Source organism: Poecile atricapillus, chromosome 1, assembly GCF_030490865.1.
Source record: "Poecile atricapillus isolate bPoeAtr1 chromosome 1, bPoeAtr1.hap1, whole genome shotgun sequence".
Classification (NCBI taxonomy): Eukaryota; Metazoa; Chordata; class Aves; order Passeriformes; family Paridae; genus Poecile; species Poecile atricapillus.
The window spans coordinates 157833132-157850284 of record NC_081249.1 but is presented as its reverse complement, the minus strand read 5'-3'; the positions used below and the strand labels follow the sequence as shown (position 1 = coordinate 157850284).

Below are 17153 nucleotides of genomic sequence, written 5' to 3'. Positions count from 1 at the left end.
CAGTGATAAAACCCTGCTGCTAATCAAACTAACAATTAGCACACTGAGAGAGTTAATATTGGTATCATAAAACACCCATCTGAATTCAACACCCTTCTGGCTCTATTTCTTTATTCAAGAAGAATTAAAAAAACAAACCAAAAAATCCAAACCAAACAAAAAAAACCAAAAACCCACCTCTAAGGCCAGGTCAACACATAATCAAGTGCAAAAAAACCTATAAAAATGAGTGATTTTAGATTGCAAGTTTCCTCTAAAACAGACTGGGTCTGAAAAATTACAGAAATATTGAATTCTATCAATCTCTAATTCTCCATGCTAAAATTGAACCTAAAACTTGAAGCCATTGTGTGTCTTGTGCACTCTGAGATAAGTACTATAACTGCACTTATTGAAATCCTTATAGAAATCTGGATGTATTGCTTTTAATTAATTAACTACAGGCTTCAACAAGTGTAATGATAAAAATAAACTGAACAGTAATTCTTTTTTACCTGTAACAGATGCTGAACTTCACTCCAGCATTTACCTACACTGCTTCAATCAACATAAGAAATATGCATGGAGGGGATTTTTCTTCCCTTACAACCCATGCCACCCCAGCTTACATTCACCTGCTCCTGAATCTCTGAAATTCACTCCTTACACACAAAATTCCTGGTCCCTTCTATCAGGGAAGAAACACTCCCTGTATAATGGCTGCTCCAATTCTAGAATAAAGGGAAGGGAAACAATTTACTGAACCAGTAACTTTCTAATGCCGCAACCTCCAATAAAACTGCATCATGTTTTAGACAACATTCTCTCACAAACTATAGACCAACGAGATGGAAGGGGCAGTATTCTTTCTTTGGAAAACTGACTCCCTTTTAATTTAAAATCATATTTATCTCAGCAGATCTCAAATCTGTCCAAGAAATAAAAGACAATGGATAAGTCTGGCTTTTTACTTTTCTTAATTTATGCGTCTAAAATGAATCCACTGATCAACCTACCAATAAAAACTAGATTTCGAATTGTACTGTTACACATTAAACAGCTTTAGAGGCAAGTTGAAAAACAGGAAGAGTTTGTCCAATTAACTGTTGACGTTGAATTGGTTGTTTATTTAATACTTTTTGTCACCAACAAGAGGAAAAGGTGTGACAGGTTTATAGGAGAGGAGAGAGAAATCCAGAATAGATAAATTTTCAAGTTTAAGAGTTGTACCTCTTCCTCCTCCTCCACCTGGAAGCATAGGTGAAAGCCTTAAAGGACCCTCCAATAAAGTTGGAGGGGAAAGAAAAGCTCTTGTTTCAGATGAAGGCCGGCCCATTGGTGAGGGTCCATATGGGGAATGCTCTGGAACAGTTAAAACAAAATACTCAAGTTCACAATACTTGGTTTAACAAACTGTATAAATAACTTCTCAGATGAAGTTTAGTTTTTAACTGTGTAACTAAAATGAAAATTGTGCTCTCATTACCATGTGTAACATATTCCCAGTCTACTCTCACCAATACTACAAATGCTCTTAGTTTCAACAAAATACTTGACATGCCCTAGAGTCACTTATGACCCAATTATTTTTTTAAAATGACTGGTATTTGCACATACACATGGCCAAGATAGTTTTCAAACAATTAAATATGTGTGGTCTTGGGAAACAAAACATAAACCAGAAGAATTAGGCTCTATTTTACAATTCAATACTGTACCTCTGCCAAATGGTCTCATTGGAATATCAAGAGCATAAGGGTCTTTTTCTAAAAGTTCAAGTTTAAATTCTGCTTCAGTCAATCTGCAAAGAGACAACAAATAAGTAGTGAGTGACCAAGAAATGCAAAAGCTTTAACAGACTACACTGTTTACTGCCAGGCTTTGTACCTAACTGGTTAATGAAGCAAGGTGTTTTATTCCCTAAATAAATAAGGGATAAATAAAAGGAGTTCACAGTACTCTTAATTTGAAAATGCCCGCAAGTATTCCTCTATGCTGCTGTGTTTAAACTGTAATTCAGAAGTTGAAGTTGCATTTTAGATATCACAATTCTAGTATGACATCATTCTAATCGCACTCCAAGTAGTTAACCTCACACCTGGAGGAGCCTCTCAACTATCACCAACTGCTCAGCATTAACTTCTGACATAAGCTGTAAAATTGTAAGGTAACCATGACATCTGGTTGATACATACTTAAAACTAACAAACAAATAAACAATACCCCCCCAACATTTGTGTTCTACTACTACACTCTGCTTATTTCCTGAAGTATTTCAATACTTCACAGAGTTCCTGAATTCTTACTTTCTTGCATGTCATAATTACAGGAAAGCTCAAGTGGCTCCCTTTCTTTCAGAACTTGAACGCTGTGATCTCTCTGCTGTGTTTGGGCCACAATACATTAACAGAAAACATGAAATTGCCTAAATCCAACACATGCCAAACTGCATTTGTTTAGGAGTAGATAAGAACTGCACTTACTTTTGTCTGTTATGTGCATTTTCTTTTTTTATATCATTGAGATGTCTTTCAGCTGCTCGGGCTGTGAGCTTCGGGAAAGGACAAAAACCAGATGCTTAGATATTGCTACTTTTTGATTAAATGCTTCATAAATATGACAATTCTTAGGTCCAAGACATTCTATGTGAAGTGTATAGATTGCATTTTCACAAGATATGATTGATGTATGGAGCCTCACATATATCAGCAAATTATATTAGCAGCTCTAAAACCCAAATGTTTGAGGAATGATAAGGCTCTCCTGCAGGTTCTTAAAACTTTGGAAATTGAATTCTCTGGATATAGCTGCTTTGAAGCATCTACAGAAGATTTAAAGTCTCAAATTCTATGTAAGAATGCCTTACTTTAAAATCTGATAGATAAAAGCTCTGGAATTATGACCACAAAATACTATAGCGTTCAGCAGAATTTTATGTCAGACATTCTGTGAAAGTGAAGAATGTATTAGTCAGGAGATATTTTCAATTTTCCTGTTTGGAAAAAAAAGCAAAAATGGATTTTGTAGAAACACTCTTAGGAAGCTGTCAATGGAACATACTGTTCTCACAGAACATAACGTCTTCTACTTGTAGATAAAAGAAGTGAAGTACACCCAAAGAAAATATCAAAATGGCATTGAAACAAGGCCAAAAGCTTTCATTATTAGCAGAATGTCACACATTTGTTATATGGTGTCATGTTCTTCCAGCAGATTTATTGCTATAACAAATGATATAAGATTATCATACTACTATGTTCATAAGTATCCAGCTTAATTTTTCCAACTATTTTATATAATAGAAGTATTTTTAACATGATTCTGTGTATTTCTGCAAGAAATCCATAGTTTAAAAGTGAAAGGTTAGAGATAATCCTGATGATCTGTTTTTAGTACAAACCAAAAAGTGATAAAGCAAACTTTTCAAATAATGAAAAATGAAGATGCAGAAAAAGCAGAAAATTCAGTATCTGGAACTTACCCAATTATCATGAGCTTTTTTCTCATGTGAAGTTATCTGTGGAAGAGAGATTCATTATTCACCTAAACCCCAAACTTATGATTATATGTTCTTTTTTTTTTATAAATTTCATGTGTGTGGGTAATTTATAATGATTGCCTAAACTGAAAATTCAACTTTTCAGTGAAGTTATCTGGTGATCTCTGCTATGGAATCATGTCAGTCAAAACCAGATGAAATTAAGAAGAGGAAGGGGGAGGCAAAATTAGGCACCCAACAAAGTCAAGCCAAATACAGTTCACAAACTAACAGGAAGTGGTACTCCAGTTGCACTAATATCCCTCCTGCTGGCATAGATGTTGTCACAAAGCACAAAATACCTGATTCTCATAAGAACGAATGGTTCTCTCCAGTTCCTCTTCAAGATCCTTTGCTCGCTCTCTGTAACAAAATGAGAATTTATGATACTGTAATAAAACGTGCAGGAAAATTTTGAATACAATAAACTGAACAGTAGCCACAAGGTGTAATTCAGTTGCTGTTTTTTTTTTGTCCAAAAAACAGTATTGTCACTTAGGCCCATGGGATACAAAAAAATTATACTAACAGTGGAAATTCTAGGCCTTACATTACTGCAAACAGGGATGTAAACAAGAGAACAGAATCCAAACCCCAGAACACCCCCATCTTTTCAGTGGTTTGTGATGTTTCCAACATGAAGGCTATCCCTCCTCACATGCCCTACCAGCCAGCCTCACCCAGCTCAGAAGAGGAACTGATGTGGCTGGAGCACGACACTGTCACAGGCTACCAGTCATTCCTGAGGGACAGTCACTTGCACTGAAGTTACTTCAAGACCACATGTATGATGCCACCTTTGCTGCCAGCTGCCCTGTGCACAGCCTCTCTAGGTTCTACACTCTCTCAGCGGGTGGGCCAAAGACACAGACATTGCTTGGTTATACTCAATTTGCAATATTAATATTCTCTTTAAAATTAGGATGCCTAGAAAATCCATGTTCTGAATAAATCAGAGTGAATTCTGTCATCCTGTATGAATACTGAAGAACATCCACAAGAAATAATTCATTTAATTAACTCTTCAGGAAGCACTGATCAGTATTGTTAGGCCGGCCTAATACTCCCATGTAAAGTAAAATGGCAAACATACATTGCTTATTGAAAAACTATGCCACAGTTAGAGAAAATGCAGAAAAAACCCGGAGGTATACAGCTGGTGTAACAAAAACCAGAGCAGAGCAGTTAAACAGCTACAGCAAATATTCACCCACAACAATATTTTAGTAAAGAATTTCTAAGCAATAATCTGACAAGCTTTGAAATACAGAAATAGAATACCATAACTATACAGCATAAATGTTAGCTCTGCAGGAAAACTGAACATTCAGTTTACTTCACAACGTTCTCTTAACTTTGTATTTTTAACTTTGTTCAGTAAGGGAAACTAGTTTAGGGACCAACTTCTACCACACCATTAAAGCTGATGTATCAGTACAATTAGGATTCTAATGGAACAGAAGTTGCCACAATCTTCGACACCCAAATGTTCTAACAAAGTAAAACCACCCTTAGTCTGTATTATTACACACAAACTAGCATCTGACACACAGACACCACAAAGAAACTGGAAGAAAATACATTTGCTTATGCTGTGGTTTTTTTTTTTAATTCTCTACTGCTCTTTCTTCACTTCAGAACAAGTGATTACAGCAACTAAAACCTGCAATTACCTGTAGCTGTTAAGTTCTTCAGCAGCATGAGTAATTTTTTCATCTACTTTAGAAAGCTTTTCTTCCTTCTGTAGACGTTCCCTCTCTTCTACTGTCAATTTCCTTTAAACAAAATTCAAAAACTGTGGTTAATTGTGTTTCAAGTCAATAATTTTGAAAGCAGCCACAAATCATATCAAGCAAACTAAAACCCAAACTACACTAAGAGTCTGTGATTTGTTCTGGTATTTTCTAAAAAGAATTTTCTAGAGGAAAAAAAGATTGTTACTAGCTATTTAAAAAAAAAGTGTTTGCAGGTCTCTCTTTTTTATCCCTATGCCTTATTGGGGACTACAGAAAAGAAAACTCAAACTCCAGTCCACCGATTATGCTCAAGGCAGCTCTGCAGAACACACATGGATACCACTGCTGCGTACAGCCCTGAATGGATGAAATAGTCATTCTCCTGTGAACAGCAATTCTCAGCAATCACGCTGTCCAAATCATGGATCTTGTGAACATGATTTAAACTTTTTTTCTACTCAATCTTCATTTCCTACTTTTTCACTTCCCCTGTTTCAACAGACCCAGTTTTCAGAAGATGCCTTAATTAATTCTGAATCTTTTTGTGCTGAAACATCACACCAGCTTCTCCCCACTCCTTTTTGGCTTTTCTAAAATTCTTTGATAAGCAGCGTACATTTGCTGAGTTTTAGTGAGGTTATTTTTAAATATCATCCATACATGCCTTCAGCCTGCTTATTGTATCTTCTTTTTAACAGGTTCCTTCCCAGTCCCTCCCTGCTCTTTTTTAAAAATCAAAATGCTAATACAGTGATTTCTAGGATTTGTTCCATCTACAGAGATGCTAAATATCTACACAAATACATATGCTAACAGAGCAGATTACTGAAAGTAATACTTCAGAAAGGTCCTGCACACTGCTCAGTACAGGATCTAGTCTTGTGCTGATTCTCTTGCTGCCTTCAAGATTATGCCTGCTCTTTGAAGAAATAATTTCTGATTAGTAAAACTGTAATTTTACCATCATGCCCTAAAGTGATGCACCCTGCTGCCACACACACACACACTCCTGAAGGTTACTACATGCCCTGGACCAATCAACTTTAATTTGTAGTCCTAAACATTTCCGACTTCAATCACTAGGTCATAATCCCCACTAACACTCTTGACTGTGAGGCAGATAGCACAGCCTTCATATTCTGGTTTTCTTGGTAAGGAAAGCCTGACTCATAAGGGCTATATGTTGCTTACCAACAAGATCTTGCCTATGTTTTAAATTTAGTTTTACACCTATCTCATCATTGCTCTGACATTACTTGCTCTTTTTACTAAGTAAAATGTATTTCACAGTTAAAGCACCTACTAATTTTCTTCCAGCAACTTTGCCACAGGTATTACATCATATAATAATTCAATTCAAGGAAAAATAATCAAGCTTTCCTACTTTAATCGCCTGATTTCCACAAATTAAAAATCTGTTGCTTCTTGTTTTCTGTACTTGCTTGTGGAAAAGTCCTAAAATGAATTAGTTGTTTCATGGAAACAGTTTCTATAAAACTACTGTAATCATAAATGTACATGAAACTGTAATAAACTGTTTTCACAATTCAGGAAATTCTGGATAGCAGTATTCAAACTTCTAATAATTTTCAGTCCCCTAAATCAGAGCTACACTCAAATCAAACAGCAAGCATTGAATATAAGAAGAGGAGCCAGCACCTGTGTAGTTTCATTTCATTTTCTTGATAAAGCTCAGTCATTACTTTAAGTTTCTGCTGAAGCTTTTGAACTTCACTTTCAAAACGTTCATTTTCAGACTGCAAGGAAGCTTGCTGGCTTTGAAGGTTTTCTATGCGTTCTGTCAAATTGAGAGATAATTACATTGGGATAACACACTGGCAATATTTTAGAATACAAAAAGTCTGTAAAAACCTTTAATCCTAAATTATAAAGTTAATATATTTTAATCCAATATATAAAGTTAATAAAGTTAATATATTTCACTACATGACACAAAATGAGAAACCAGAAACTACACCCTCTACCAGCCACAAAGCGCAGCCCTGTGTGTGTACCAGGCCTTTGCTCCCAACCATGTCACTCCTTTGAAAACAACTCAGTTTTGTAATTCAGAATCTAAATTTTCATTTAGAGCTCTTATTATTGTAATTATTTGACTGAAGGAGTAAAACTAGCACCATCATATGTTCGTGCAGATTTACCCACACTAGGTCTTCCTCAATCGCCTGAATAGGTAACTCAGATTTGTCAAACTACCCTCATCCTTCCAAATTGAACTCAAAGTCATGTTTCTTTTCCTATTTACTATTCCTGTGCCTCTTTTCAAGAAATATAACAAAGTTTCAACTAAGTTTAAATATCTTTATGGGACAGAGCTACCGTCAATTTGGAGAACTCAATATCAAAAGGAATATGTTTGAAGGACTGTAACAAACCGAAAAATAGTCTGACAGAGCATTCACCAGCCAAAGAACAAAGCCATACATTCATAAGTGAATGCTACTCTGCTGGCTATGATTATGAAAGCAATAGCTAATTAAAAGTTTTAGTTTGAATTTGAGTGGTTCTCATTTCATAAGGTTTAATTCAGTATGTCCTACACAACAAAGGAAAAAAACAGAGCAAGATGTTTGCAAGTTCAATTCTCTAAATGCAGTACTTATTACTTTAAGGACTAAGCTTGCACCCATTACAAACTAACTATAATTAAACTACCATTTTAATAGATAGTTTTAAAATTTAGATTAAAACTACACTGTTTCATGTCTAGAAATTATGTAAAGGAAATATTATGTATTTATTAACATCACTTTGCTCTTGTATTTTAAGATTCTGTAACTTAATAGTGAGAGAATATTCTAACAGAGTACAACCAAATTTGCAACTTTGGCTGCTCTACATCTAAAATCATGTATTTAAAATAACTAAGCAACTGAAACATTAATTTTAAAAACCAAGTAGTTATTAATATAAACTTAATTCAGTTTTTACTGGAAAAAAACTTGCAGCCTGTAACACCATTTTACCAAAGCAGTGTCTTATTAAAGGCAAAACAAGATTTAAGTACCTGTAAGTTCTCCTTTAGCTTTATTTTCATCAGAGAGTTTTGAATACATTTGGTCTCTTTCTGCTTCCATGGTTTTTAAACAAGCATTTAGCTAAAATCAAAATTGAAAAAAAAAAGAGAATATGATATGATTACCAGATTAAGAAAGTGTTTGCATGCAAAAATATGTAATTAAACATTAAAAGATGCTGAACTCTGATACTGGTATTACCAGAATAATTACATATATTCCCTCTACTTTTCTCTCTTCCACCCACAAGTTTCTTAAAATCACGTACCTTTGCAGCATAGATCAATTTCTTTACAGTTCGTTTTTGCTCATCATCTGCTTGAAGGAATAGAACAATAAGTCATATAAAAAGCATGAAAGGGTTTGTGACAAAGCTTACTGCTATTATTTGTTTTTTATACAAGAGCACTGCCAAAATACCACAACAGGCACAGCATACTTGGAGGATAAAGGAGCAAAAAAAAGCAGTGGTGTGAGTAGAAGATATGCCAAAATTTCATATTCATATTTCATATTTCATTTCATTCATATTTCAATACAATATTGTAGTGCTTTGTTTGCCAGTCAATCATGACTCAGACTGGTCACATAAAAAGTGAGATGCTGAATACACACTGTAAGATTCACGGGCATGTGCCCTATAGCACAAAAAGAAGATGCAGCAAGAAATAAGAGGAAGACGGGCTTTTCTGTGCTGCTGTTTAAGGGGATATACATCTATACCCATTAGATGACAGTGCTCCCACACTGCCTGCAACAAGTTAACATCTCTCTAAGGATAAGGAAGCAGCAATTAGGCTTTAAGGACCCTCAGTACTACTGCTGGGAGGAGCTTGAAGAAGAAATAAAAGCAAGATTTCCACCTAGAAATGCCAGAGTCCCACAGGTACATACTGCAGAATTCTGCAAGAGACTGACCACTGAGTCTTTACATTGCTCTGTGACAGTCTGTATGCCACACAGTGCTGAGCAGGAGACAGGCTGCTATTCCAGAGATGTCCAAGCATCAGTTAACTGTCCAACATGAATGACACTGGGTGAGGTTTAAAAATCCAACTTCTATAAAACTAATCTTTCAGCTTTCCTGGAAGTTAGTCACGCCTGTATTTCTAAAATATCTGTGAAATGTTTAAATAGGGAAACTACACAAACCATACCTAAGTGCTCTCCATTCTCTGTTTCACCCTTTATGTCTGTGTCCCAGTGGCTGTCTTCAACGTCACCATCTTCTCGTATTGCCGAGCTCCAGTCTTTCATGCTCAGTATATATTGTGTCAGTGACTAAGAAAAAGCACACAGAAACCTCACAAATACAAGCAATGAAAATGCAGTTATCATTACAATTACTTTCCAAGATTTCTGTCCTTTATTTAGTTTCCTTAGCAGATTAGGTCAGCCCCACGTACAAGATTCTAGATGTTTGATAATACTTTTTCTAGCAAAGCATCTATTTGCAGGTCAACAGGCACATCCTTACGAAGAATTTTCAGATGGTTCTAAGCATGCATGCTTTTAGTGAGGTTTGTGTATGTAAGGTACACAATGACAAAAATATACACCCAAGTTCACACTCCAAACTGAGGACAGGGGGGAAAGCCAACACCCTATCAGAACTAGAAGTTTTTCCTTAGCTGTCTTAATCAGACTGCTCCACTGTGCTGCTAAGCAACCTTTTTTTCTCTTAGCCAGAAAAAAAACTTTATACAATACAAACAGCAAACAAAAGCCCAAAACAGTGTAAGGCATATTAAGACAAGGAGAGATTGTCAGGCTTTCTTGGAACGCTATGTTTAGCATCAGTCTGAATAATTTGATTCAATCCTAAATGTCATAATTTACCTTGATTTGGCTCTCTTTGTTTTTCAGAACTTCCTCTACATCTGTTTTAGATGATTCAAACATCTTTGTTTGTTCATTTAGTTCACTAAGTCGTTCGCTCCATCCTTCAGCTTCTTGTAAAAGCTAAAAAAGGACACACCAGATTAGTGTGATTGTCTACAAAACCAAGACTCAAGGATGAATAGTAGTGAGCCTCTTACATGCACTGTCTATACAAATAGAAGATATACATACACATATAAGCGGGATTTAAATCTCTCACCCACCAGTAAGAATTAACAGAGATAAGAGTGCAAGAAAGTTACCTGAAGAGTTGAAAATTAAGATTTATGTTATAGCTCAGTTGCTTTAGCTGCTATAGCTAATTAACTAACTGTAATTAGTTGTTAGGATATTTTAAAGCATTTATAGGAAGTGTTTGGCTTATTCCACTGAAGTTTAAAAAACCTTGATGTGAAAACAGCAATGAATATAAAATAGTCATAATTTCTGTAACAGTGGCATACACTGGGGAATGCATGGAAAACACTCACACTTCAATATGCACACACATTTCTGAAATGGTGCCTGTTCTTTTGAACTTAAAAGTGGTCAGAGAAGTAAGGGAAAACAGGAAGCTTTTAGGCAGTTATTTATAGTCACGTAACTTCCAAAACTGTATTATTTCTCCTCCTCCATACTTTTTGAAGTAATCTAAAAATTTTATTCTAAAAAAGCTTCCCCATTAATGATAGTCACAGCTGTATATAATCAAGACCTACTAGTATGCATCTCTGCAATTAACCGTGCTTAACTAAAATGATAAGTAGGTTCCAAGGTTACATTTTAGAGATATTCCCTAGTAAAATCTCATTTCACAAAAATATTGTACAGGAATAAAGGGATTAGAACATTTCATCATCAGCTATTAAAAACAACCACTACAACATATTAACTAATTACATTGTGAGAACAAAATTGAATGGGTGCAAATTTCTGTTAAGACAAAACTAGTGCTACAACAACATGGGGTAAAGTACAAACAAACTGTCCTAGGAGTCTGTCAAAAAATATTGCCCAAAGTTGCACAATAGGCAATTTAAGAACACTGAATGTATAGAAAAGAACTACATTGAGCAATGAGAACATAACAGGCAGTTACACTACAAATAAAACCAGAAAATGGACATTAAACAGGAGAACTGCCATGCAAATAGACAAACAAGCCTGAACACTACTTATCAAAGATAAACTAGAAGGCACAGAGCAAAAGGTATGTGACTAGAACTGAATTAACACACATTGCCCCTTGGCACACAATTGCACTTTCCAAGCAGTAAAAGCTATGTATGTATTTGCAGCATCATTCAAGTGACATATTACGGATCAGAAGATATACACAGACTATTTTTATCATTAATTGCCATCAACAAAGATGACTTTTAAGAGATTCTTCTTCACAAAGCCAAAGAGAAAATAAATTTGCATGACTTTATATACCTGTAAGAATTACAACAAAGAGAAAAAGCAAGGATTTGCAATGAGCTAAAGCAATATTTATTCCTAATGTTCCTGAAGAAAAAACCAAACCAAAAAAACAGCAAAGCATAGAAGCTCATTAACAGTTCCCTTGTTCAACCTAAAAGGCCCAATCCCCTCTCTGACACATCACAAACCTGAAAAAGCACATCTCTTATAAAGTTTAAGTTATGATATGCCAGAAGATTATGACCCATTTACGCAAATGGACAGAGGAAGAAAGGACTCTAGTTTCCTTGAGCAAATAACACCTTTGTTATTTTTTGAGCATACATGAAATTCCGTCTTTTAAAAAAAAAGTAAGAAAAACAAAAGAAGGATATGGATATTCTGATATAGTAAACTAACTCTCACACTTAGGAAGCACCTCAGAAATGAAAACGTAAGTAAGGCAGAAATTTTCTCTTTTTTACTTAGCAGGGTCCTGCCACAAATAACATTAGGTTTTTTATCTACTAATAAGCACAGCAAACTACAATATGCAGAAATGTTCTCAAACTACTAAAAACTGCAACAAGCCTCAGTAAACAACAAAGTGTAGTAATTAATCCTAAACAATGTGGTTAAGGCTATACTTATACCCAGGTTGAAGAAAAAATAATTTTTTTTTTTCATCTAGGAACATGGCAATTAAACCCTGGAAATTGCTTTTGCTGATTTTTTAACTTGGTATAATGGTTTTCCTTGATATAAAATGATTGCCTAAGAATTATAGGCAATTTCCAGCACTTATTAGTATTCTCTTTCTCTAAGTAGTATTTTTTTACTTTATATAAAGGATGGAAAATGAAGATTTTTGTCCCACATACAAATAATTGGATTATTTCTGTCCGAACCCAAGAAATGACCACAGGGGGTAAAAAAGGAAAATTCCTCTCTATTAAAACTTCATGTATTGCTTCTCAAAATTTATTACATAAGAATATTGTCACATTTGAAATAAAGCACTGAGACCAGACCCTTCCTCCTCACAAAAATGAAGAGGATGTACAAATTAGTATAGAAAAGACTCTTGAAAGAAAGACAAATCACATTATAATAATCAATATAATTTATTATTAATAAAATTAATTACTTTTAATAATAAATTAATTAATAAAAATAATTGTGTATCACAATGGTAACAGTCAAATCCACTGCTTCTCCACTCACAGCTCTTAATGGGTGGAAATCACAACTTTTTTGGAAATGACAAACATGAACTCCTTCTAGAATTAGGGAAAAAGATCAAGTTTTACTAATAGAGTTGTGCAGTACTGAAATATTCCTCCTGCAAAAACAATTTTATTTCCAGTATCCCTTTCTTTTTCCTGAAGCACTAAGTTTGATGTACACCATGTTTTGACAGAGAGGACTGAAGCACTCCCCAGCTTTTTATAAGACTGCTAAAAAGCAGTAGGCCTGTACTTCCATTCCCACTACTCCTTCCCCACTGCTCATATCTATCAGGTTATTCCTCAGACAACAGGGAGATCATCAGTCAGTCAGGAAAATGAGCAAATATCCATTAAAACCACAACAAACTACCTCAAACCAACATTACACAGAACATTAAACCTTCATAGAAAATATCTATTTGTTAGAAAAAAAGAAATAGCTTCACTGTAAAGCAACCTATTGCACAGGATGACTGTTGCACATGCTAAATATTTTAAAATATTCAGTGTTTTTTGTGAGCTGGCTACAGCACTGAGGAAAATAGACAACTAAAATTCAGGAAGTAACAGTCTTTTCTGTTCCTGTTACATATCTGACTTTCAATGAATACATCTACAGTGGTACTAGAGTACATTTTTTCACCTGCTTTCTGAATACTCTGCCATTCCTCAATTTCTTTGGTTTTCTAGATCAAGTAAAAGAATTTTCTCTCTGCTTCTGGAGAGAATCCTAGCTGTGGACTTGTTCAGATATTTCTGCTTTCCTCCAGGTCTCAGCAAAGCTCTTCTTAGGCTTACATTACCACATGCTCTTCCTTTCACTGAACTCCATGCATGATTTCCCACAAACTGTAACTACTGCATTTCTTTTAAAACAGGATTATTTTAGACAAAGTTACTCCAACATACAATTATTTTAAAAAACATGTTCTCTTTCTCATTCCATTTAAAACACACATGAGGTATTAACAAACTCGTTGAGGATGAGCTCCTTGGAGAAATCATATTAATTAGTATCATAGGAAAACATAATATTTCTAAAGATAACTAGGAAGAACCTACCTGTTTCTCACTTTCCTGGAGATGGCTGTTTTCATCTACTGCATCCTGAACAGATGTCTTGAGTCTCTCAGTATTAATCTGATAGACTTTTAGGGTGGACTTGGCCTAAGCGAAATTAAAAAGCGTGTTGTTTCAATGGTATTGGTGAAGATACAGGTGGGGTCATGATGGTTACTACTGGACTTGCCTTAGGTTTTCTGCCTGTGCTACATACATATTCTCACATTTTCTCTACAATTTCAACAGCTTTTGCTGACTGTAGTTTTGCAATACTATATATCATTGAGGAGTAAGAAAGCAAAGAAAAGACAACTACTTCTCAATAAATGCCAATCACTATATGAAATTAAAAGCTGTTCAATCAAGCCACACCAAAGTACTAAGCCTTACAAAGTCTTGGTTTACACAGCGTATGATCTCTGCACCCTTAAGAGAAGAAAAAATTAAAACAGTAACTACATGGGGAATAGAGATATTGCAAAGATTTGAAAACAGAAACTATAAAGGTTAGACATACCTCATCAATTTGTGACTGGATAGATTTTTCTTCATTCTCTAAAGACTCCACTTTCTCCTGAATTTCAGCCACCTGAAAATTATTTGTTGTCATACAGCTTTTTTCACATATTTGACTGACAGTGTCTAGGCAATTAGTAAAATAATTTTTATTTTCAAACTGAGAAAGTTCTACTGCTGAATCAGTAAAAGTGTGTGTAAAAACATTCTTCTTTTGAATATTTTCCTTTATAATTTTTCTAATGTTACAGAGAAGACAGAATGAAAAACGTAGTTTTTATCTCAGAACAGACAAAGAAAATAGTTTCTCTTCTCTGAAGAGATTTTTTTCTGTGAGAATTTTTTTTTTAAATGAACAGAAACAGAGATGGGATTCTATTTATTCTTACCAAGGTATCATTTTCCAACTGCTTAGATTTTTCTTCTTCCAGTTCTTTTTCTAGATTCTCTATTTCTTCGCTGAGTTTCACATTTGATTTGTTCAGTTTTTCATGCATTTCCTAAATCAAGTTGGTTTGTGAGTTAATAAAACATTTGATATTAATTACATATGAAGACAACAAGTATATTTTAAATATGTCAGCAAAGTATTTTTCATCCAAATACTCTATCCTGCATAAACAAAGCTGTAAGAATTAGCTCTATAGGATCTGAGGTGCAAAATGAAATAAACCTGCTTGCTTTTTATAACAATAATTTTATAGAGCTCATTAGGTATTTGAGTCACTTATGCAGAAGTCTTTCATAAATATATTCTAAGTTTGGGGGATGTAAACAATGTAGTGGTAATTTTTCTTTAAAACTATGCACCTGTGGCCCATGGAAAGTATTTTACTTTGATCAGATGTGAGAAAAAAAATGTTTCATGCACTACCCTCTCTCCTAGAAATGGGAACAATTTACTTCTTAAAATTAAATACTGGCCAATATGCCATTTGTCCTGGTATCACTCATCCTAAATGCAATTGTCAAAAAAAGGCTTCTCTTAATTTAAATGCTTTGATTTTAAGTCACTTTCAGTAACCCAATATAAATAATGGAGTCGGAGTCTTTGACTTTGTCTGACTTTTTTTGCTGTTGTTTTTATTTAGTTTGTTTGGGTATTTTTTTAATATGGGCCACATTTTCCTAAAATACTGCTTTATATCGTAGAAATAACAATTTCCATTAATCTTTTTACCTCAAAAAAAGATGCGTCTGTTGATTCTTTCATAGTGTTACCATCCTTCAGAGACAACTGTAAATCTTCAAACTGAAAAGGAATTACTTTATGTCAGACTATGGGTAAATAATTGATTAAATACTAGCATTAATTTGCAAAACATAGACATAGACATTACCCAAATATTCACAAATGCACCTTGCTGGAAATCAGGAAAGCCTTACCCCTACTAGACCATCCCAGAGATGTAAACCAAAACAAACAAACAAAAAATTCTGAAGTTGCTTCCAGTGAAATATATTGTATTGAGAGTTTAAAGGCAGAACTTGCTAACACCTTAATTGCTCTTAAAGGCACTGACAGAAAAAAGCATTTGAAGAATCCCTTTGAAAGCTTTAAAACATCTTACTTCCAGAAAAGTTAGTACTTCACTTGATTGAATCCATTTCTATGACACATGAAAGCAATAAATAAGGACCATTACCTCTTTTTTGCATAGGCTGAGTTTTTGAAGAATTTTGCATTTTTCTTCAACAAGTTCTGTAATTTTATTGGCAAGCTGTTTTTCCCTTCCTAAAAAGTGAAACACAAGCAAATGTTGCATCATCCAAGTAATAAAAGGTGAAAAAAAGAATAAAGCCATACTCCGAAGAAATATGAAAAATGAAGTATCAAAAATAAGCTTACCTACATAAAGTCGACTTCTAACCTGAAAAATAAGAGAATAAATACTGAAAATGTCTGATCAATTACTCTCACACAGTATCTGAAAACGAATCTTTTAAGCTGCGATTCCATGCCAAGTTTAAGCATGGAACTTAAAAAAGGAATATAAATACAGGCTTCTGTTAAAAACAAGTAATCATGTCCTCTGCTCATCCCCTCTGCATGTCTGTTTGCCCTTCTCCCACTCTTATCAGACCAAGGAGGGCAAAGAAGATTAGTTTTCACCTGCATCCCTTTAATAACACACCTCTGCGTATTCATCACATAACCACAACTGCCTACACAAAGCCCTGTAGTGGACACACACAGAAGAGTAGGAAAGGGAAGGGAGGGGGAAGCTCCACACATGAGCTCAGATTTCCTATTGGGAAAGATCTCCCATACATTACAACACACAACAGTTAAAGCTGCAGTAAGGTACTACCTGATGGGCATCCTTCAAGTGCCAAGGGAGCAGCTGCCACATGGGGTCTAGTGCCCTAGAATCAAAATCTAACACACTATAGCCTGTATGAGAGATGCAGAACTTGGCTGAACCCACAAAACTGTTACAACACAGCATTTCTCTCATGGCTGGGCCTGGGTCATGTGCCTAACGTAACAATGGGCCGCTCAGTTCTTCCCTGTTTCCTCCTCATCTAAAGCCAAGAAGTTCAAATGATGAAAAACAGGTAAGAAAGTTGTTATTATACTTTTATCCTATCATCCCCAATGGATGTTTAGTTACTCCATTACTTTTTAGTAACCATCAATTCTTCAAGGTGCAGTCAGTCCAGTTCTAAGTATGCATGACTGAAAAAGCTATCAATAGCTTCTGTAATATCTCATGGCTTAAGTGACATGTGCAGGAGGAAAACAGTACCAGGTTAGCTGCTTGCATGA

The 17153-nt window shown here is 34.9% G+C and overlaps 1 protein-coding gene across 5 annotated transcripts in view; it reads right to left on the bottom strand.

Moving 5' to 3' along the window:
• The window catches only part of MIA2 (MIA SH3 domain ER export factor 2), a 36425-nt gene that overhangs the window by 6471 nt on the left and 12801 nt on the right, over positions 1-17153 (bottom strand). For 4 of the 5 annotated variants that reach the window (XM_058829669.1, XM_058829672.1, XM_058829673.1 and 1 more), the window contains 17 exons: positions 16233-16254; positions 16030-16118; positions 15564-15635; positions 14773-14883; positions 14385-14456; positions 13868-13972; positions 10131-10253; positions 9449-9572; positions 8560-8606; positions 8282-8372; positions 6913-7051; positions 5191-5292; positions 3820-3880; positions 3461-3496; positions 2463-2530; positions 1698-1780; positions 1210-1341 (listed from right to left, as the gene is read on the bottom strand). In XM_058829669.1, the coding sequence (XP_058685652.1) occupies positions 1210-1341; positions 1698-1780; positions 2463-2530; positions 3461-3496; positions 3820-3880; positions 5191-5292; positions 6913-7051; positions 8282-8372; positions 8560-8606; positions 9449-9572; positions 10131-10253; positions 13868-13972; positions 14385-14456; positions 14773-14883; positions 15564-15635; positions 16030-16118; positions 16233-16254 (1477 nt within the window). The remainder of the gene's footprint in view (positions 1-1209; positions 1342-1697; positions 1781-2462; positions 2531-3460; positions 3497-3819; positions 3881-5190; positions 5293-6912; positions 7052-8281; positions 8373-8559; positions 8607-9448; positions 9573-10130; positions 10254-13867; positions 13973-14384; positions 14457-14772; positions 14884-15563; positions 15636-16029; positions 16119-16232; positions 16255-17153) is intronic. The other variant, XM_058829671.1, reaches the window with a different exon arrangement.